General features: G+C 36.9%; 1 protein-coding gene across 1 annotated transcript; it reads left to right on the plus strand.

Moving 5' to 3' along the window:
- Positions 1–1,644: 1,644 nt before the first annotated feature.
- Positions 1,645–22,474, plus strand: LOC108672549 (monocarboxylate transporter 14-like). The gene is made up of 9 exons (XM_018160245.2): positions 1,645–2,001; positions 7,460–7,669; positions 7,942–8,134; positions 9,140–9,283; positions 10,274–10,459; positions 11,054–11,168; positions 12,871–12,973; positions 18,630–18,764; positions 20,693–22,474. Exons 1-9 carry the CDS (start codon positions 1,702–1,704, stop codon positions 21,479–21,481), a joined length of 2,175 nt encoding a protein of 724 aa, XP_018015734.1. The 5' UTR covers positions 1,645–1,701; the 3' UTR covers positions 21,482–22,474.
- Positions 22,475–22,947: the final 473 nt, after the last annotated feature.

The raw sequence follows: 22,947 nt of genomic DNA on the forward strand, positions 1-22,947 counted from the left end.
CATCACTTCTTTCCTTGGTCAAAATGGATTCATTTATCTCAAGAAAAACTGGAACGCGCGCGCGCCAACTTAATGGATTTCTCACTTATTTTAATAAAAATAAAAATTTGTTTGTTTGTTTTCTAAGATTATGCACACATATTGATTTAATTTAATATTAGGATGCTTCAGAGAATTTTGATTATCACCTGGTGAAAACAACTTGATCGACACCCTGCCGCGATACTGCATTATGATAGGGCCCCTGTAACTTGACGGACCTGCAACACTTAAATGATTGATAAAATATCTTCATTAAGTAAATAATGATGTTTTAAAAACATTACACGATGTTATTCCTGGGTGACGAGGTAGTCATTTATCTTATCAGTCGCGAAAGATACGTGGGCAAGGAGGGGAGCAGGCTTAGCTACCCGTCCATTAGTAGTCTAGCGTGGGAGTGCTCTTGTAGGATCTTTTCGCTTACTTGCTTCAACTTACGCTTAAACATCTTGGAAAATTACTGTTCGCATGGCAGGAAGAATAGACAAATTATAAAGTTATGTCTTAACTTCTTTTCAAGTTACTTTTGCATTAAATTGAAAGGAAAACATATTAGTTAAATGATTAAAGAGATCCTAATTTATCAATGGCAAGTTTGTTTTTAGCACATTCCAGAGCAATGTGATAAAATACGTTTTATCCTCTATCTCGCTCCATCCCTTAAATTCCTTTAAAATCTACTTAACCTCCATCATTTTAATGCTTTTCTTTCATCACACATTTGAAGTTGTACTAAATGTACTAAGACTTCTGGACCTAAGAATAAGTATTCATTACGTTGTTTACGAGGCCGTTGAATTGACTCTACCTGTGCACCTGATAATTAATCAATGTGCAGCTGAAAAACTAATTTATGACGACGTAAGGGTGCGTCAGTTTGCACACTTTCGAGGATTGTTACCGACCTTGAAAATTCAGCGTTATGCTACGGTTGAGAATGTCATACGTTTGGTGTTTAGCAGAGGTTAATTGAATTTGAAAAAGCGCGTAATTTATTTTGCGTGGTCTAGAGCTGAAAAACAAGAATTTTTTTCCAATGCGCAGATAGCCGTCGTGATTTTTATCTACTAATGCGCCGACATTCCATGGCAATATGCGCACAACAAGGTTAACATGTGCCCATCTTTCACAATTTGGTGGCAATCTAATTGGTCATTAGATTGGGCGTAATTATCCAGAACAATAAAAATATGTTCTTTCAATAAACTAAACCATCAAAGAATTTTTAGGAAATTTTAAATAATGTCCAGTGCAACACCTAACCATAAATTTAACATAATGTTTAAATTGACGATATTGAAATCAAGATTTTATGACTGAGCTCGCGCATGATTGAGGGACTTACGACAATTTGAATGTGTCTGGTATTGCAGCAATGTTATTCTAGCATTTTTAAATTAATGTTGATCAAATTTGCTGCAGTCAGACGTAGAATACGAGAGTTACTATAGCCTTTGCTGCGGCCCTATCACAGTCACATACAAAAATGTGATGATCACTCTATTACCGAATTTAAATAGTATTGTAACTCAATGGATTGTGTACCATGCTCCGTAGTACATTGTACGCACTTAATGTGAATAAAATCTGTTACCAGAGGTTTTTCTTACATGAAAACAATGTATGTTTATTTTGAGAGAAAGTAGAAATTGATTTAAAATGTCATCCAAATGTAGCTCAGAAGACGAGTCAGTTCATTCTCTTGATTTAACTAAAACTGAAAAAGAAGAAGTAGCTGAAACAAATGGCACATCAGAATTGGTACCACCAACGCCTTCGAAAAAGTCTCCCAATTCTGATTTGGGAAACAAGGAAAATGTTGATTATGTCAAAGACCGGCCTGCTAATACCCAGTTAGGATGTAGCGAAACTGAACTCGACAATGGGAAAAAGCAATGTGTTCAGACCGATGACCTCTGCGGTGTCAACAACGATACCGAAGCAGATAACTCACGGCAGGTACGTGCAAGCATCATTTTATACGTTCATGATTGCGATTCGTTTCTATGTGCCTGAAATTTGTTGGAATACGCGTGGCCGCTGCCATATATCATAGGATACCTTGGTACTAACTGTCGTTTAAACTCATTTTTTCAAGATAAAATAGATGGAAAGTCCACTATTAATATTAAAATTAATATCAATAAAAATAACCACGAATATATCTATCAGAATATCAGACCACTCGGCGGCTTGCGATCTCCAATAAAAGCAAAATTCTTGATCATGACTTACACTTCAATCCTATCTGGAGTTATACCGATGGTTGGTAAGTCTGTTCATTGTTGAACGGTTGAATTCAACATGAATTCATTAAAAATGAATGAATTCAATTCTTTCAACATCAATGAATTCAATTCATTAAACATGAATTCATGGTTGTCCATGGTTGAACAACCTTATATAGTTCAACCATGGGTCTGTCCCATTGGTTAAGCCACGTCGCTCCCAGGGCGGCGGGTGCAGGGATGGTTTATTTTTCTGGTGAATATGAAGCTGGTCCAACTGTCGGTTGTTGATGCTGTTGTTGGAAAGTTGTTGTTGTTGTTGATTCAGTTCTTCGTTACTGAAGTGTTCCCTTGAAATTCAAGAATTCGCTCGTGGGAGTATCACGTAAATATCGAGTCTCCACATTCAAGTCCCGATTGCTGTCCATCTTTAGGTTCGAAATTCTGGTCTTTTTGTTGTAAAATAATTATAAAAAGACACAAAGAGATGATAACAATTAGGTCTAATATGGGTGGTTTCGATCGTAATGGTTACTAAGATTATTTGGGCTTGCATTGACGTTGATATTTTGAAAGATTTCTTTTTTCGAACACATCTACCTTTAATTAATTATTCATCTTAGAGTTAACCCATCAAAAATGATTTAAATGATTTTATGATGTTTAATAATTCTAAAATTCGAGAATAGACATTGATTATTCGCGTGATCAATAACGGAAAAGATGTTGCTAATTGAGTAGGGACTTTCTGGACTGCAATTTTGTTGCAAATTCAAAACCAGTATTCAATTCCGTGAAGTTATATTTTTACTCCGAATCAGTTTACTACTTCGCTTAATTTTGCATCACAAGGAACTAAAATTTCCTAATTGTGAAGTTTTCATGACATAATATCAAATGACAAATCATTGTACGAGCCTTGCAAAAGTCCAGCAGCGATCTCAGTCAATCGTCAGTTATGGAATTATCGGGCTCATATAAGGCCGGATCCTTTGCGGAATCAAGGCACGAAAAGTACAAAAATCGGCAACAGGCCATGGGCCTATTTCTTTAGTCCCGACACTTCTATTCTATTCTATTTATCACTGTGCCTGGCACTGCAGACCTATATCAACCCATTTCTTCATAAATGAAGATAAAAATAGTTGAACAACATTAAAACGTTGTTTGAGCAATATTTGAACTTTGTTAAATGCATTAGCTTTATAAAGATTGATAAGAATCTCCACAGTCTGGCTAAACACTCGTATCAACGAGACGTCTAGAGGAGGTTATATATAGCTGTGAACTTGTTGCATCGTCTGGCTTTCGCTATCAATTACGTGATTAAGCTTTGCAAACAATGTTAACAACAATGCAAGCGTAAACTAGTCGTAATTTTTGTTGTGTATGTGTTTTGTCATAAAAATCATCAATTGTTTGGCACAAAATTTAATCCTCTTTGAAAGAGATATGGATAATCCCGAATCAGGTGTAATCTTATATGCTATAGGGGCATATACTTATATTTGAGTAGAATTATTCATTGACTTGTACTTGTATTTGCTAAGTGGTAATAGACCCATATTAGGGAGCATAGCTTCCTAAAATGTTCATAAGCCGCGGGTTATAATTTGATGTTTTTTAAAGTGATAATTAAATAATAAATACAAAATGATATCTTAAATAAAAATATATTGTGCATTAAAATATTTTTCAAAATTCCAATACAATGTGGCCTAAATATAGGTTTAAATAAATAATCATACAACCAGTCATTATCAACTTGAATATGATCGCAAATCTTAGGTGTTTAAAACCCTAAATCTAATAAAATCTCCTCTCCTGAAAACCCAGTGATGCTCTTGTATTTGCCTCATTCTAATAATGGTGCATAACCCCAACATTAACCCTATGTTTGTGGATTTATAAACAGGCGCCAATGTTCTTCGTACTTGGTAACTCGTGTCATCGTTGGTATAGACGTAAGGTTAACCCTTAGCCTACAGCAGATGAATTAGCCGACGCCGTTAGGCCTGGTGACCAGAGTAACCGTAAATAAACGAAAGATTAACCCTAATAGCCTACTGTTAGCGCCGTTACAGTCAATAAACAAAAATCCATTCGTCACAATCTATAATTAATCGCACGCGGAGAAGCAAGTCGCCCCCCTTCTTCCCGCAGTGTCAGCTGATCGAATCTTGGCACGTGCTCCGCTCAGTCGACCCCGTGTGTAAGTACTCTGCATGTGTTCAGCGCTTTACGATACGGATGCCCATGGCAACATAACCATGAAGGAGACGTTGGCAAAACTGACAGAGCCTAATAAATAAACTAGGAGTAAGTAAATTGAAAATTATGAAGGATTCAAGTAGTTTGGATGAACTGAATGAGGTCGATGGTGAAGGTGCGCAACATCAGAATGACTTCACCACATCGACTATATACGACTAACAATTAAGGCAGGAAACTCAACCTCCAACGGCGCTGGTGCAATCGAATGTTTTTCATACACGAGAACAAAAATTATGCTAATAAGAAGCCATTGGCATGAAAATTGTACCAAGAAAAACTGAAGATCTCATTTAAGTCAAAGTTTCTTGGAAAAAGATTTTCATTGCGTTTGCATGAGTCGTTTTCTTCAGGATTTCAAATAGTCTCAGAAAATATTGTACTGCTCGCGAGGTGGCTCGAGGTGGCTCTCATCAGTGGACTGTATGTTCGAGAGCCGAATAATAATCCGGGACAGTGAAATAATAACAATAATGTTGTGCTGCTAAAGTCTGTATGACGCCATCTTTGAGTGCATGCAGCCTCTGACTGTAAAGGCAACCCGACGCCGCACTCTGTTTTATTTCGAAACTTGTAGGGGGATTTATTTTAATTTAATTAACACCAGTATATAGATCCCGAACGAGAGTTTTTATTGCTACCAGCATGTTAATACCTTAACGGATTATTTATGAATTCGCATTGAAATGACATTGGTTTCTTATAAGTAGTTAACCGAGATCTATTTTGAATGTTCATCGATATAATCAACTGCCTCCTTGAAAAAATTCCTAGAGACACACTGTATGTAACCTGAACGCTCCCCTATTTTGAGAGACTAACATTATTCCTATGCTGTGGATATTGACTTCCACACCTTCCCTTTAAAATAAATTTATGTAACTTCTCATGGGTTAATTAGCTGACTGCTCATTGGTTGCGGAAACGAACGAAAAATTCAAGGTCGTACCGTGCAAAAATTACTCAAGTTTTCTATTTCTATTATTTGAAAATTGAAAATAAGCAAACTGTTTCTGCTTCTACGTATCAATATATATACTTTTTATATTTTTGGGCCTTAGTTGTTAAATGCTGTGTTTTCTGGGATCTTTTGAAAATAATTTTATCCATCTCAGTTCATCTTCAATTTATCCTGATTCTGTGATTCATTTATTTTATAAACACTGCGTTACCTGTTAAAAACAGCTTTCCCGCACTCACCAAGAATACGCAATGCGCGCAGATGCAATAATAATGAATTCTTGACGACTTTAACTTTACTGGACTTTGAACTTGCCATCCGTTGTTAAGGGATAACTTCCACATTTTCCGGCTGCAATCATACAGTTTTTAATAGAATGCACGACGATTCATCTGCAAAGCTTAAAATCTCCTTTCCTCGAACTCTGTTTATCCAGCTTTTGTTTTCCGGGTGCGGATTTTGATAACGAAAAAAGAAAAGCGCCGTTTTAATAACAAAGATGGTATGAGGCGATCATTTGGTGCATTAGCCTAGCTGCATAGAAGGCGGAACACTAACTGTGTGTTTAGCACAGCAGCTGTAGCAGCATAACATATTTTGCTCGACCTCGTCGATGCCTGTGTTCTCAGGGTATTATATAATACCCTGATGGTATAAGGCGTTCATTTGGTACGTTAGCTTAGCTGCATAGAAGGAGGAATACTTACTGTGTGTTTAGCACATCATCTGTAGCAGCATAACATCCTCCTTTGCTCGACCTCGTCGATGCCTGAGTTTTCAGGGTATTATATAACCTGATGGTATAAGGCGTTCATTTGGTGCGTTAGCTTCGCTGCATAGAAGGAGGAACACATACTGTGTGTTTAGCACATCATCTGTAGCAGCATAACATCCTCCTTAGCTCGACCTCGTCGATGCCTGAGTTTTCAGGGTCAGCAATGTGTTGCGTCAAAGAAGCTCTCAGAGCAACGCATGCGTATACACTGAGTGTACGTATACGCATATAGTGTATATAGCCGTATTGCTAACATATGCTTTTTGTGTCCGATGGATCTGATGGACCGATGAACACATATGATGGAACCAATGAGTGCAACAATGAACACTTCTGCAAATACATAAAGAGGTTATTTCATAAACATTTTTCGCTGCTGAATTACACATTGTGTTTTAGATTGACTTTAGCCGGAATTTTTTCTATCGACCATTGTACACATATGACATATGATGGCGTCAACAAATGCCACCATGCCCACAACTGCCATAATACTTCAAAGGCTATTCCATAGAGTTTTCGCTACTTTATTTGATGTATGTAATGTTCTAAATTAAATTTTACCCGAACTTATTCGAGTTCTCATTGAAAGCTAGTTTGACGTTAGAAACAACATGCAGTTCAGCTTCCTCCGGGACGGTTGCTCTATTAATATTAACATTAATATAACGTAAACTCTAAGCTCCGAGCAAGTGTTCTGTTAGTTGGTATTTTTGCTACTTTAAATAGCCTCCGTTGGCTGAAGACATTTTCGCAGTTATGCACTCTCCAAATCACACGACTCAAAAAACTTGGATGCAATGTTGAATTTTCAAAAATGGATGCAAGTCTTCGTTCGTATCGGTTTAATTTACTTATAATCATATATTTAACTAGACTTTCTAGCGATTTCGGAAGTTTCCTCCCAGTTTATTGTGGTTACAGTTGCCAAGTGGTTACAGTGATAGTACCAGGATTGCCACAGTAATTTGTGTTTTAAATCCCTGCACCTGTGACAGTTCTGCTCAAAATTGGCGAGATTGTCGAGCGTTTAAGCACAGTGGACAGCCGAGTAGTGAGTTGCGTGTTCGAGATACGCAACAAACTGTGAAAAGTTCCGCGACGTTTAATCGCTAACAGACGTTATGACCTAATATATCCTACGCTCACATCGCTATTTAATGCTATATTTCTCCCTTGCAGAGGATCTATCCGAACTTGGATCCAATGAAGGGAGGTGATGACAGCTCCTTGAAGGAGATATCATCATCCGTTGAAAGCGTCCCACCGCAGAGATCCTCTCAAATTTTAAGACAAGATTCTGTTGACTCAGATTCAGATCTGCCGAACTCCGGACTCAAGGTCAAAATCGGCGGATCTGATGAAGATCTCGAGGACAGATCTGATCCCAGGGTGAATAATTTTTAGTTTGGATTTATTTGTATACACTAATTTTTTAATTTTTTACCAAGCTTAATATAAAAAAAATTCATTTTTTAACCAGTAGGAAGCATTTTGTAATTAATTTGAAGAAAATTTAGTTACCTCATCTCATGCGATGTAGCACTATAACTGTTAAGTTCCTGGTTTTAAAGTGCCAAGTTTGAGTCAAATAAAAGTGGTTTCAAGTCGCTAATTTAGAGCTTAAATACATTTAGTTAATAATACAAAGGTTTTGGATGCAGGTGGAGGTGTTACCCCCAGACGGAGGCTGGGGCTGGGTGGTGGTGGCTGCATCATTCATGTGCAACGTCATGGTGGACGGCATCATCTTCACCACCGGGATGCTCCTGCCCTTCATCATGGTGGAGTTCGAGGCGTCGTACGCTCAAGTGTCGTGGGTCTCATCGCTGCTCGGAGGCTTCTACCTCCTGGCTGGTGAGGGAGGGAACCGGGACCATATTCCCAGTGAAAATATTCTAGTGGGAACTTTATTTTTAACAGTTATTTCCCGGGGAACCTGGGGAATAGCAATAGCATTTTTTTCTAGCAACTAATTCTTAATAAAATATGATTCCCCCAGGTTCCCCTGGAAATACCGGTAACTGTTAGAAATAACTTAATAAGGTTCCCACTAGAATATTTTCACTGGGAACCTTATTTTTACCAGTTATTTCCTATCAAAACTAGCACAAGTATGCAAGCTTTGCTGCTGGCTCAGTGTACGTAGCGGCCTAAGTACACCTAACGGTCTTAGCGCACGTAGCGGCCTAAGTACCCTATAGCGGCTTTAGCTCACGTAGCGTCCGTAAGTGTACTCAGCGGCCTAAGTACATGTAGCGGCCTAAGTACTCGTAGCGGCCTAAGTTGATGGAACGGCCCGTGGCAAATGCAATTGCTTTTTAATGACTTCTTTCGCTCATACAATTGCTTGAATGGAATGCAACATATTTTACTATTTGTCCTCAAAAGAATTAACCGTTGTCAGTACTATTCGTTCCAATACTCTTCGTATCATTAATATTTATAATGTATTGATTACCAGACATTGGCTAACCCTGTGGCTCGGAAGCCAAAGGGCTTAGCAATCCACTTTGTGCTTTTCCAGCGAAATTAAACAACGAGAAATAAACAGTAAATGTCGCTAGATGAATTTTGCCCCCATTCATGTTCAACGAGATGAGAATATACGCAAACATTAACAGAATAATAAAAGGTTTAATTACTGTATAGCTACACATAACATTATAATAAGAAAATCTGACATTTAGGTTGAAAATACAAAAAAGTACTGTCCACAAAAATATCATGATCTTCATCTCTGTGAAACACATGATGAATTGTAGAAACTGAAACGAATGAAACTGGGTTATTTTGTATGCATAAAACACAACTATTTTAAAGTATTTAATTAGATAAGCTAATTTCTCGCATTATTTTCAGGACCGTTCGTGTCGAGTCTGGCATCAGCATACGGTTTTCGTACCGTATGCATCATCGGTTCTATCGGCGCGTCCGTGGCGTCAGGGATATCGTACTTCGCTAATAGCCTCGCGTTCCTCTACATATCTTATGGCGTCCTCGCAGGTATTTTTGTGCCTTTGAAATACTGCCTTCAGAGAATTGAGTGAGATTTGTACAATGTTATGGCGTCTTCGCAGGTATTTTTGTGCCTTTGAAATATTATCTTTAGAGAAATGAGTGAGATTTGGACAATCTTATCATTCTTATGGCGTCCTCGCAGGTATTTTTGTGCCTTTGAAATACTGCCTTCAGAGAATTGAGTGAGATTTGTACAATGTTATGGCGTCTTCGCAGGTATTTTTGTGCCTTTGAAATATTACCTTCAGAGAAATGAGTGAGATTTGTCCAATCTTATGGCGTCCTCGCAGGTATTTTTGTGCCTTTCAAATATTATCTTCAGAGAAATGAGTGAGATTTGTCCAATCTTATGGCGTCCTCGCAGGTATTTTTGTGCCTTTGAAATATTATCTTCAGAGAAATGAGTGAGATTTGTACAATCTTATGGCGTCTTCGCAGGTATTTTTGTGCCTTTTAAATATTACCTTCAGAGAAATGAGTGAGATTTGTCCGAATAACGATGCACTTATAGCCCTTGTGTGAGTCATCCTTACCTATTTTGGCTCAGCTGAAATTGCGTATCAGTGCTACGTGCAGAAAGTGTGTCACTATTTGGACAATATAACCCATTCATTTTTCTAGGTGTATTAGACAGTTAGATTAAACCGTTGAACAAATAAAAGTTATAATCATTAAAATAAGTTTAACAAAATCATCGCTACCCGAACATAAATTTTGACGTGTCATATAATCGAATGTATGTGGTGGATTGCGGTAGACGAGGCGAGGCTTTCAAAAGTTATCTCACAGCTCAAAAGTATTGCAATAATGCGTCGATAATTATCAATGATTAGAAAAACTAATAACTATTCATAATGGACAATAACCAGAAAATCACTGGTTTCAAATTTGTTGAAAGTTTTAAATTATAACAACTTTAAATAATTTATTTCTACGAGCAACGATGGTCTCAGAATATGAATGCTTGGTTTTCAGGGATCGGTTTTGGCTTCATATACGTGCCGGCGGTGATCGCAACAGGTTTCTACTTCGAGAAAAAACGCGCGCTTGCTACCGGAATCGCCGTGTGCGGTTCAGGCATCGGCACCTTCGTTATCGCACCCGTCAACAAATACCTGCTGGGGAGCGTGGGGTGGAGGGGCGTTCTTCTAGTCAATGCATGTAAGAGGCGTGATCTGTTCACGTGATTAATTGAATCGTTCCGACTAGGGACAAACTTCGTTATTGGAATGTTGATTAATAAATGTTTATTTAAATTAACTGAAATGTAAAAAAGCCTGTGTTCGTTTAAATAAAAAATGTTTGTTTAGATGAACTAAAATGTAAAAAAGCCTGAAGACGCTCTAACTTTTAAGTAGTTTAACTACGCAAGTTGCTGTTTAAACATCTGAGTTAATTGCCATTAGTCAAAATTGATCGATCCATTGATTGGCGACAATGTAATCAATGTTTCGTCTCTAATTGCCTTTGCAATAAGCTCTGCAACTCCTATTAAACATTAACTGATAATGTAACTATGGACAGATTTGGAACTCCCTTGATTCTCTCCATAATTCCATACGTTTTTTCTTCATGTAATCACTCGCGTTTACCACTACATCAGCCTACGCAAATATTAGGACAAAAATGAACCACATTACAAATTATAATTCTAAAAGTTTTTCAAATTTGTGTACGTATGTAATTACATTGAGTGTATGTATGGAATTGCATTGTGTATGTCATTGCATTGAGATGGATTTCTCTCGGTCACAGGCCTGGTCCTGACGTGCATCATCTACAGCCTGGCTTTCCGGCCCCTAAGCGCCGCCACGGGCCGCGTGGTTGCCGTAGACGACGAGTACCCGGGAGCTATTCCTCTCATGGCGAGGTACTGAACACCCTATATTTCTAGGGGTGACTGTGACTAAGTGAACACGTACAAATTAACGTGGGGATAAAGAAACGAGTCATACGGGAATAAAGAGTCTTTATATACTTTATAATAAGTACCCGGGAGCTATTCCTCTCATGGCGAGGTACTGAACAGCGTATATTTCTAGGGGAGACTGTGACTAAGTGAACACGTACAATTAACGTGGGGATAAAGAAATGAGTCATACGGGAATAAAGAATTTTTATATACTCTATAATAAGTACCCGGGAGCTATTCCTCTCATGACGAGGTACTGAACACCCTATATTTCTAGGGGAGACTGTGACTAAGAGAATACGTACAAATTAACGTGGGGATAAAGAAACGAGTAATACGGGAATAAAGAATCTTTATATACTCTATAATAAGTACCCGGGAGCTATTCCTCTCATGACGAGGTACTGAACACCGTACACTTCTAGGGGTGATTGTGACTAAGTGAACACGTACAAATTAACGTGGGGATAAAGCAACGAGTCATACGGGAATAAAGAATCTTTATATACTCTATAATAGGTACCCGGGAGCTATTCCTCTCATGACGAGGTACTGAACACCGTATATTTCTAGGAGTGACTGTGACTAAGTGAACACGTACATATTAACGTGGGCATAAAGAAACGAGTCATACGGGAATAAAAACTTTAAATATACTTCGTAATAAAGACGAGGTACAAGGTATACTTCGAAGTGTGACTAAGTGAATACGCACAACAAATTAACGTGGGAATAAAGAAACGAGTCATACGTGAATTAAAACTTTATATATACTCAATAATAAGGTCGAAGTACAAGGTACACTTCTAGGGGTGGCTGTGACTTAGTGAATAGGAAAATTAAACTGGGGAATAAGAAACGAGTCATACTAGAATAAAGACTTAAAATATACCGTATAATAAGGTCGGAGTACAAGGTATACTTCTAGGGGTGACTAAGTGGATACGTACAAATTAACATGGGAATACACGTACGAGTTACATGAAAATAAAAATTCTATCCGTATGTGCTGGGTGGATGTTTTCTTGTTTTGAAATTAAGACTAGGAGTAACGTTAAGTGTAAACTTTTTGCTCTGAAAGCGCAAAGCAGTAAGAAGTAACTTAATATCGAATATGGATTACCCGGTGGAAGTCTAGTAGCTATTTTAAACTATCGTCAGTCCTGAAAAGATCCGGTCAAAGGACCGGCTTTTGGATATTCTGTGAACAAGTCACGAAAAGCACAAGAATCGGCGACAGGCCACATCAGGCCTACTCTACAGCGCCGACATCACTATGTTATGTTATGTTGAAAATGATATAGAGTGGAAACGAAGGATTCCATCTGGCAATACTTACTCATAAGGCCTCAACCATTTTCCTCTGGATGTATAAGTTATTTTCAATATTATTGATCCCTAATTACAAAATGAAAATTTGAAATTTTTATAGAAAATTAATCAGGGGAATTTAGTTCATTTAGAGATATTTGAAATGTGGGTTTTTCACGGGTAGTATCGTACGTTTGAGTTGTTGCGATCAAATAACATACGTTTGAGATTTTTTGCAATCAAAAGAAAAAAACGGTTTAGATGTTGCGATCAAATGAAAAACGGTTGATACTGGTATGTCGCAATCAAAAGACGTATGTTTGAAAATTTATTTAATTTGACTCCAAAGGATAAGTGATACGAGAGACGGGCAGATGGAGGCATGTTTGTCGACCGTGTCCCTGCCACCTGACCCCAACCACCCTGACGTGGCGGCCGACCGCTTCCACAAGGCAAGGTTCCGCGCTCGAAACTTGCGTGAAATAAACGATTGTTGAGTTTTATGTCTTTCCTATCATTAAAGGTAACGCTATTTAATTTATATTAGAGCTCACCATGTTCTCTTATCCTGAATTATATGAGCACACTAGTTTTTAATCATTTATAAATAAACCAGCACGAATTTTTTACACCCAGGATGAACATTTATAACGACGATTTGAAGCACAAAACGACTAATAGGAATTGATATAAACCCGCCATAGGTAAATGGCACATAACCCGCCTTGCACAAGTTATATATGATGAAAAAATAATATGGTTGAATCTTTTCTGTGCACAGTAATTGTTTGGAACAAGTTTCCTCAGCAAACGCATACTCACGGAAGATTTTTTATTTACGCGTCGCCCACGCCGAAGACGTACGTGGTCATCACAGCTAAGCGCATGTTTTTGCCGATGCACGGTAGTAGCAGTCGTGTAATCTGTAAATGCTGACAGCTCAAAGGTGGTTTCAACGGGCTAAACTAAACCTAAACCATTTACCGAACTACCTTGCTGCTCATAATATATTCTTTTCAATAAACATTCGTTAGATATAAAAAAATTTGGCGGATTGTGGTTATTCATCCGAATAGCTAAATTAGACTTCGATGGGTTAGCTTGGAGTTAACACTCATCCGACGAAGTGAATTTTTGATAGTTTTGATTGAAAAATAAATTTAATGTGTGGAGCAATGTGGTGACGTGATTATATTTTTTAAGTTTCCAGTGTGTGCTTATGGAGCATTAAGATGGGCTTCACCTCTCATAGCTTCGCGACATAATTGTGGGATCTTTTTTTCTTTTTCATTGTTTCAAAATCGAAAAAATTCTAGCTTCATGTATTTTTCTTAAAACGTAGGTAGTCTCTTTTTGTTCTCCTGTGATGATCGACCTATTCTATATGTCAAAAATATTCAACAATTTTTAATGATTTTGAATTCCACTAGAAGTATTATAGATATACACAATGAATATTGTGGAAATGTATTTGAGCATAACAATGAATAACTTTGGTATAGAAATCTTAATTAAACTAGGAAAAAACATTGTTTACAGTTGTACTGATTAATTTTTAGAGGTCCAAGGCTTGAATAAGACACAGATTATTCTTTATATTACTATACTTTAACACGTTGACTGCGAAGTGGTACACATACGTACCACAAAATGTATTTCTCCAAGACGTAGAGGTACATAATTCAGGTTGCCCCGAGTGTCCCGAGTAGCCCCGCTGTGCAGAAATGACTGCCATTTTTTGGGGGATTGAGGTATGCAAATTCTTCAAATAACGTTTTCAAGCTAACCCCTGGGTGCAACTTTTATGCAAGTAAAATTTTTTAATATGGCGAATATTTTTTTTACTACAGACCTTAGCTGAAGTAACTTTTCAAAATAGTGTTTTTCACCATTTTTTTCAGGAATTTTTCAAAGCTAGTAAATGTAGTATTTTTTGACTTCCTTTATAGTTTATACTACATAGATAGGAAAAATAATGATGTTTACACCACTATATTTAGTTTTGCAATATTCCAATTAGTTTAGCTACTATAACAGTTTTATGCCGTGTCGGAGGACTGTCCCAAGTTACCCCGCCAGTCCCAAGTAGCCCTGGTTGACAGTACCTTGCTCCCTCATTTTATAAAAATTTGATAAAAATATTTAATATTGTGGCTCTAAAAATGACCAATAAGCTTTCATCATTGCTTCAGAACAAAATTTTTTCCTGTTTGTCCAAGCCTTTTATCCCAATGGAGAATGAATCATACAAGTTCAAATGTTCGAACAAGAAAAGAAAGGGAAAGCCATATTCAATTTAGTACCTAAATTAGTGGACACTGGAGCTGGACACTCCGACACTGGACAGCAGACTTACCTGCCAAAGGGATGTTTCCTTAGAGTAGCAAAAGCAATAATTGTTGCTAGAACATGAACCAAAAAGAGGCTGATAAAACCCCAAAGAAAAGTCTCAAGCCATATTTGTTGAAACGTTATTAATCGTTCCTCAATGTACTGAAGGCGATCTTGATCCAATTCTGTGCTGTATGCTACCATCCATCCTTCGGCTAATCGAACTACATCCGATGCACAGAAGAGCAGAAAATATTTTGGTAGCTTTGTAAATTCATTTGATAACAACATCATACTGTAATTGATAATTACAATCGAGCTTGAGCTTTTCGTTCACGATCCCACTCTGACTCTGAAGTCTGACCGATCGAAATGTCAACACAAACATCGGAAATCGGAGATTATCGCGATAAATCCGCTTTAAGTTTTTCAACTTCATGATTCATGAATTGTTGCTTAGCCAAATTTTGCAAATTATAAGGTATTTATGGCCGAGAAAATTATTATTTGCTTTGAGAAAATAGGTAATTCCTGATTATTTTTGGTTTGATCTCACATAAATTCAGCTCAATTAGTAAATGTGACTTACTGAGCCACAATCCGAATATTAAAGCAAAATAATTAATTTACGCAAAACTTTTAGGATGAACAGCGTTTTCGTTAGGGATAAAGATTTTCCGTTACGTGAAATTGTTTTCTTAAAATAGTGCATCTCACTCAGTTTTCCGCAAACGGAACGTGACGTTCCGGAATTCAGAGGCTCAGACTCAGAGCCCCAGACAGTATTTTGACAAATGATTGGTTGCCAACTTGCCACGCTGTCATCCCGACGTGATCCCGTTAAGTTCTCACATTTAAAAAGATTATATGCCTACTTGAATGTTAAAGATGTAATGTTTATTTTCAACATTAAACTAAACTTTAACTGATTGTATATAGTAAAGAACTGAAAAACTATTTCCTGAAAATTAAAATAACATGTTCTAACTAATTTACATATGCTGACAAAATGGATCATGATGACATATTTTTAGATTCTTCTTCCTTTGTGGCTACAGATCAGATTACGGGAATTTGGTCATTTTTAACGAGTGTGAGTAAGATATTAGCTTATTAAGGTCTTTCACAATGCCATGCAAGAATAACCTTGGTTTCTTATTATTCTTGCAATTTAATGCTACTGCTAGGGTAAACGCGGTATATTCCGACATCGTAGGTAATTCCGTCACCTCTCCAGCTTTTCCTTTATATTAAGCTTTGTTTTAGTTCCATGCGTGAGTCATGTGAAGGCAACAGAACTTACGTAACGCATACGATTTTTTTTTATAGTTTTTCATTTCTCGAAGCGTCCTTAATGTGTCGGAATATACCGCGTTTACCCTAGTCTGCTAGATAATAAATCTTTATCAATAACCTTTTATATTAAATTTCAATGAGCAAAACTAATTCCTATCTACCTACTGTCACTCACACATGGTTGATAGCTTACTTGACATGAGTTATTGCTGAATGGTGAATGCTGAAAGCATAGACTTTTTTAGACTCTTCTTGACTTTCTCAAGTTCATTTTTGAGTCCAATAAGAAGAGAAAATCAGAAAATGAACAGATTATATAAAATCTGAGGTTTGTCACTATGTAGCCTATTGCCTAATGCTGAATCATTTGACCACTGAATGCATTTTTGCCATGGATTGGGTAAGAACTGTATTGAAATTTTAAATACACAGACAAGTAGGGATTTTTCATGTTGAATGGCTATTGCATTTTCATGGATACCACTCAAACAGAAGACTGATGGACTCAGATGGAGTGATGGTCATAAAGTTGCCACCTAGATTTATTTGTTGGATTTTACTGTTTGATTTCTAGGTTATTTTGGTTGGAATTGATTTATATTTCTACCAGTATCTGCTTGTTAAGAAAGCTAAATAAAAATAAGGCTAAGCATTGCTTGCTAAATTTAATGCTGAAAAGTTATCATTGTATAGTTAATCCGCATGTTTCTACAACTTACAAGGAAGTAAACACAGCACATACAACTAATTTTTTATACAATATTTTAAAGCTATAATAAAAGATCATAAAAGTATGTCAAGGCAATAAACAACAAGAAACAATGTTTCTAAATTTTATTCAGGTTAAATGAATAAATGTTAATGATTTCATGGACTTAATGATAATGGATACTACGGTATAACCCTAAAAACTCTGTTTTATAACTTGAGAGTTAGTATATTTATTTTATTATCTGCGTAAGAAATATAGGCTTGATGTATTCAGAATAGTCTTGCAAAATTATATAGATATGCTAATGAAATGGCAAGTAACTGAAAATGTCAACATATACAAATAGCCTTAATTTAATTGATAGAACTTCTGTTTGAATTTATTTACAGATTGACTGGAGCGAGGGCTATTGTTTCAAAATCGAAAAAATTCTAGCTTCATGTATTTTTCTTAAAACGTAGGTAGTCTCTTTTTGTTCTCCTGTGATGATCGACCTATTCTATAAGACTTATATGTGACTGTTCTCGCTATTGCAATACCAAAATAGCGTCAAAATATTGTTTATTATTTAATTACTCGTGCTTAAAATAATGACGGTTCATTTAATAGAATAATACCTGATATTTCAGCGTGCTTGAATGTTCGTGGGTTTGTATATTCATTCAATATTTATGAGGGCATATGATAGCTTGTCTTATATATGTTACACTATGAAGTTTTTCATACACCTTAACAATAATACTTTACCTCATTAATTCTGTGCACGTTACACAAGCACAGACGCTATTCACTTCGATGAATTTGAAACTGCACCTGATGAAAACACGTCAGTAGCTCAGCACGTTTAGCTCGTCAAGTTCTTAAAAAAATATGATGAACGTTAAGATTTACTGACAAGTTATCTCCATCCTGTTCTGTTTTATTCGCTTTTTCTTAGATTCGACATCGATGCAAACATACTTTTATTACTTTTATTACTTATATTATACTTTTATTACTTTTATTTACACCATCAATTTCAGAGCACGGTTCCGTCACCATTCTTTTAACTTCTTAATCGAGTCCCTAAATATGGTTTACGTTGCAAATGTTCATATTTCGTAAGGGAACAATGTCTTAACAAGATCTTTGATAAATACATAATCTCTAATTAGGATATTTTAGGCAAAACACAAGACGATTTACATAGAATGTAGTCGCTAAATTTGGGCAAATTGATCATCCAAACACTTGCACAAAGTGCAGGAATTTACATTGGTTTTAGCTTATCAAACAAGATAATGAGATTTTGCAGTAGATAAATTGCCGCAAAACATTGACGCATTCAACTAAATAAAGTTATAGGAAAATGTAACTTTCTTCTAGTGATCTTTAACGAATTACAGTACAAGTTTAGCAAAATCAAATATTTTGATGTTACCGGGAATAATTTGTACGGGGAGCGTTTAAGTGACGTTAACTTTGTGTTGCAGGCCACCATTCCCAAATCGACATAATGTTTTAGGACATACAATAATGACATAATGTTCTGTGACTCAAAAGCTTCATAATTTTTTTTGAAGAGCATTCAAGTGACTCTAACTTAGTGTTACAGCCCAACGTTTAAAAATTGACATAAAGTTTTAGGACATACAATAATGACATAATGTGTAGTGACTCAAAATCTTCATAATTTTTTTTGAAGAGTATTCAAGTGACTCTAACGTTCTAAAATCGACAATGTTTTTATGTCCCCAAGAATAATTCGTATGGAAACGAGATCGTGACGCTATTCTTATGTTGCAGCTCAAACAAGTCACCGAGGCTCGCGAGGATCCATACACAGCGTGCACTCGAAGCCCTTCTTCAGAGACGACATCTTCTACGCGGGCAGCATGGCGCGGCTGCCGCAGTACAACAGTTCGGTAAGAGTAGCGCTACTGAGCTTTTATAGAATAGAATAGAAGTGTCGGCGCTGAAGAAATAGGCCCGCATGGCCTGTTGCCGATTCTTGAATTTTTCGTGACTTGATTCACAAGGGATCCGGCCTTTGGAACCCGATCTTTCCATAACTGACGATTGATTGAGATAGCTGCTGGACTACATAGCTAGAAACTTCCTTTGCTTAATGGAACAGCAGTGAATATTATTATATCGATGAGGCAAATTCTTCTAAGTCGTCATTATTGTGATATTCAAATACATGCTTCAACTACTTATAATTTCGGAGTTGAAAGAATTATTACCTTATATCCGATTTAGAGGAGAGTTTCAGTGAATATGTAGAGGAATTGCGCCTTTTAACACGTTGACTCCGAAGTGGTACATATGCGTACCACGAAACTTAATTCTCCAGGACGTAGTTGTACATAATTCAGGTTGTCTAAAATCGGCCAAACCCGAGAACAAAAAAGGCCAAAAACTCAATATATACTAGTTTATTTGTAGGTTCCGCTATAAAAAATTCCATTTATTTTATTTTTGCAGTATTTAAAATTTAGTTAGGAAGTACTACTATCATAAATTTTATCTGGCCAACGCAATTGAGAAAAACTAAATCACGGAATTTGTCCAGAAAAAATGACCGTCTGGCAACCCTGTTTAAAAACAGTACCGTACAAAAAAATGTAATAATAGTACAAGATGAAGCAATCGTAGTCAACGTGTTGATTACTAGAACACATTTTATTTTGAACAATCGATATAGATATACACTAATTACTTACAAATATTAAGAATCAAAACCTTGCCACGCGCGTTGGCAACACTGGACCCAATATGTGTCCAGTGCCAACTCAGTAGCTGCAAAAGACTTTCCATTATTCCTTCTTTTAAACTTCTCTTCTACGAAAATTTTCTCCTCAATACCGATTATTTTTATTAGGCATCAAGCATAAAACCAATTGATAAAGCCTCAGTTTGTGTTAAATTTAGCATCACATTTATGATCGGCGCTCAACGTTATCGTGAGCAAGTATCCCAGTTACTCATTACACTCACTTGCTGTATAATGAAGGACTGATGGCTGTCTATTTCTGAGCGTTGAGCTCTGACAGCTGATGATGAAACGATCGCTGTTCAATGCACTACTATGCAGCTGAATATCGTTGCTCAATGCTCTACTATGCAGCTGAATATCGCTGCTCAATGCACTACTATGCAGCTGAATATCGCTGGTCGATGCCCTATTATGCAGCTGACCATCTTCCTACTAGTTGAATAAAATACCGTACTTGTCGGGAGGAACTGATTTTAAGTGTCTTACAAGATAATTAATTACTTTGTAAAGGGACTGAATGACCTGACATTTTGACAGTTCAATTATAGAGTTGAATAAAAAATCTGATTGCCATCACTGATTGTTGAAAATCATCACATCACTGAGTTGAAAATCACTGATTGCCGTGATTAGGGTGAAAATGAAAAAATTGAGGAATTGCAAACGAATTACTTTACATGACTGTATTTCAGTTTCTAATTGAGTACCAATGTCTTTTCTTTACTCGTGAGACCTTCAGTGCACAGCGAACAATGATACTAAGAACATTATTTAGAATGCTGGGATTGAGAAGCGGGCTAAAATCTTTCAACGGCTCGCGTCACGCAAAAAGACAGACGAAACGCGAACAAAATGCCCATATTTAAAAATTACCACCAGCAATCAGTGACTGTTTTTTGGTCAGAGTTGAATTGATTGTGTTACTACGACGTACAATTGTTCTTTAATAGGTACTCAAAAGCTTATTGTTTCATGTCAGGAGTTTATTGCAAAGACCAGTTGCTTCTTTGCAAATAATGATCCTGAATGGTTGGCGAGCCAGTGGGAGTTTAACGTCCTTTATTCATCCTTCAGGAATCAATGGGTGAGTACAGAGCATCAGTCACACACATGCCCGATGCGGCTCTTGATGAGGAACACGCGGCCGAAGAGACAGGCGGTTGCTGCAAGCGATGCCCCACCGCATCTAAAGCATTCCTGGCCAAGACCTTCGACTTCTCCCTCTGCACATCGCCTACATTCCAAGTGCTTGCGTCCTCTGGCTTCCTTTCTTTGATGAGCCTGTTCATTCCCTACGCATTCTTGCCAGCGTTCATAAACCAAAGGTGGGAAGAGTTCGGTTTCAAAGACGAAGAAGAGGCTGAACAAAGCAGCACCTTTCTGATGTCGCTCATTGGGATTTGCAACACAATTGGTCGAGTGATATGCGGTTGGGTCGCAGACCGCCCGAAAGTCGACGCTATCTTGGTCAACAACTTGGCGTTGATAATCGGTGGCGCAGTAACCATCTTGTTGCCTTTCATAACGAACGTTTCACTTTTGTATGGCTACGGTATAGTTTTCGGTCTGAGCGTAGCTGTGTTTGCCTCGTTAAGGTCAATCTTACTAGTGGAGCTTCTCGGTCTGGAGAAACTCACGAGCTCTTTTGGTTTGTTGCTTTTGATCCAAGGAGTGGCAGCGTGTCTTGGGTCGCCCATCGCTGGGGGGTTCGTTGACCTCACTAAAAGTTTCGATGTGAGTTTCTATGTTTTTGGCTTGACTTACGCGATCTCTGGCGCCATGTGCATACCGATCAGGAAAATCAAGCGCTGGGAGGACACTAGGATCGAAAAAAAGCTGCAGCAAGAGGTGAACAAATTCTAAACTGTTTCTCATATGCTGCCGTTGAGGAGTTGAATAGAAACACAACTAAGTATTTCCCTTCACAAATATTTCCGTTGTTGTTAGATCTTAGACTCTAAACGTAAAGCGTTTACGTCTCTTTACTTTTCACGTAAAGCTCTATGACAGTTTTCAACGTACAACGAATGTTTTGGTGCTAAAACTATTAAATGTATGTGTTAATAATGCTAAAAATGTTCCTGATGAAATCATAAATTCTCTTTGGTCGAGTTTCACTTGATGCCTGATGATTTATATGAGTTTTGAGAGTAAGATTACCGGTAATATATTTGCACAAAGAATATTTAGGAATCACATGAAAAAGTTACAGCTTCTATACAATGATGAACCAATGGTGCCTTGAAATTAGTCAATAATTCAGCCTCCGAATTTATCGTACATGTATGATCCGAATTTTTATCTCGTGTCTCTTCAATTGTTAGTTAATCATTTTTTACAGAATTGTACACCGTTACGTTTGTACAGTTAAAGCACATGTTGATATTTGAAATGTTTTTGTAGCTATCTTATAACGTGATTAATAACTTTTTAATGCTCAGTAGATTTAGAAGTTTCAATAGATGAAAGAAAGACTCTTAAGGCTAGATGATTATAAGCCATGATAGAAAGACAGTCATGTTATGGTAAACAATGACAGTGTATTTGTGGAACCTTCGCAATCGTTGATAAATAGTCTTGCAGAAGAGGAGTGTACATATACCTACTATCAGACATTAAAGCTAGTTATTTACAAGAGCTTTCAATGTTTCCCAGGAGAAAGTACTATTGAATGAAACACATGAACTTGCAATATATATTTATTCACCATAGCTATGTATATACAGGCTTATGGCCACAAACTGTTTACATTACAAATCTTTGGTTTAGCTGATAATTTTAGTATGCTTATTTTATTGTCTCTTCCATTTATATATTTCAAATAAGATTGATCCAATAAATAAAATAAAACTATCTTTTAAACTGAGTGTGCCTATCCCTGAATAAGAGTAGCCGGACAGAATGAAAGACTTGATGACTTTAGCAGTTGCTCATGCACTTCAATTTTCAGGTTGAAACAAAAACTTGAAGTTTATGAAATGATATTTTCAAGTCCAGGGTAAAAACGTATAAAAATATGTGACGTGAAAGAAAGGACAAAAAACTAACAATTATTTATTCTTGCATAATGAAATAGTTACAAATAAGACTCTTACATGAAATTTCACAAATTTTTAAATGATATTTGTATATACAATGTAAAGAAAGAATGCATCAACCATCCACTGCAGAAAAGTGTGACGAAAATAATTAAAATTAGAGTGTTGCCATAAGTGTAGAAGATGAGAAAAATAAAAAGAGAGCACACTGTGACAATCCACATAACCTAACATGAACAGGTTGTAAGTTGAAGCCACAGTTCTTCAGTAGAAATGCAACAACAGCACTTG

This window comes from Hyalella azteca, unplaced genomic scaffold (assembly GCF_000764305.2).
Source record: "Hyalella azteca isolate HAZT.00-mixed unplaced genomic scaffold, Hazt_2.0.2 contig429, whole genome shotgun sequence".
Taxonomy (NCBI): Eukaryota; Metazoa; Arthropoda; class Malacostraca; order Amphipoda; family Hyalellidae; genus Hyalella; species Hyalella azteca.

Coding starts and splice junctions, on each gene's coding strand:
- LOC108672549 (XM_018160245.2), top strand. CDS start 1,702: ATGTCATCCAAATGTAGCTCAGAAGACGAGTCAGTTCATTCTCTTGAT. Junction 7,670..7,941: donor AGGACAGATCTGATCCCAGG/GTGAATAATTTT, acceptor TTTTGGATGCAG/GTGGAGGTGTTACCCCCAGA. Junction 8,135..9,139: donor AGGCTTCTACCTCCTGGCTG/GTGAGGGAGGGA, acceptor CATTATTTTCAG/GACCGTTCGTGTCGAGTCTG.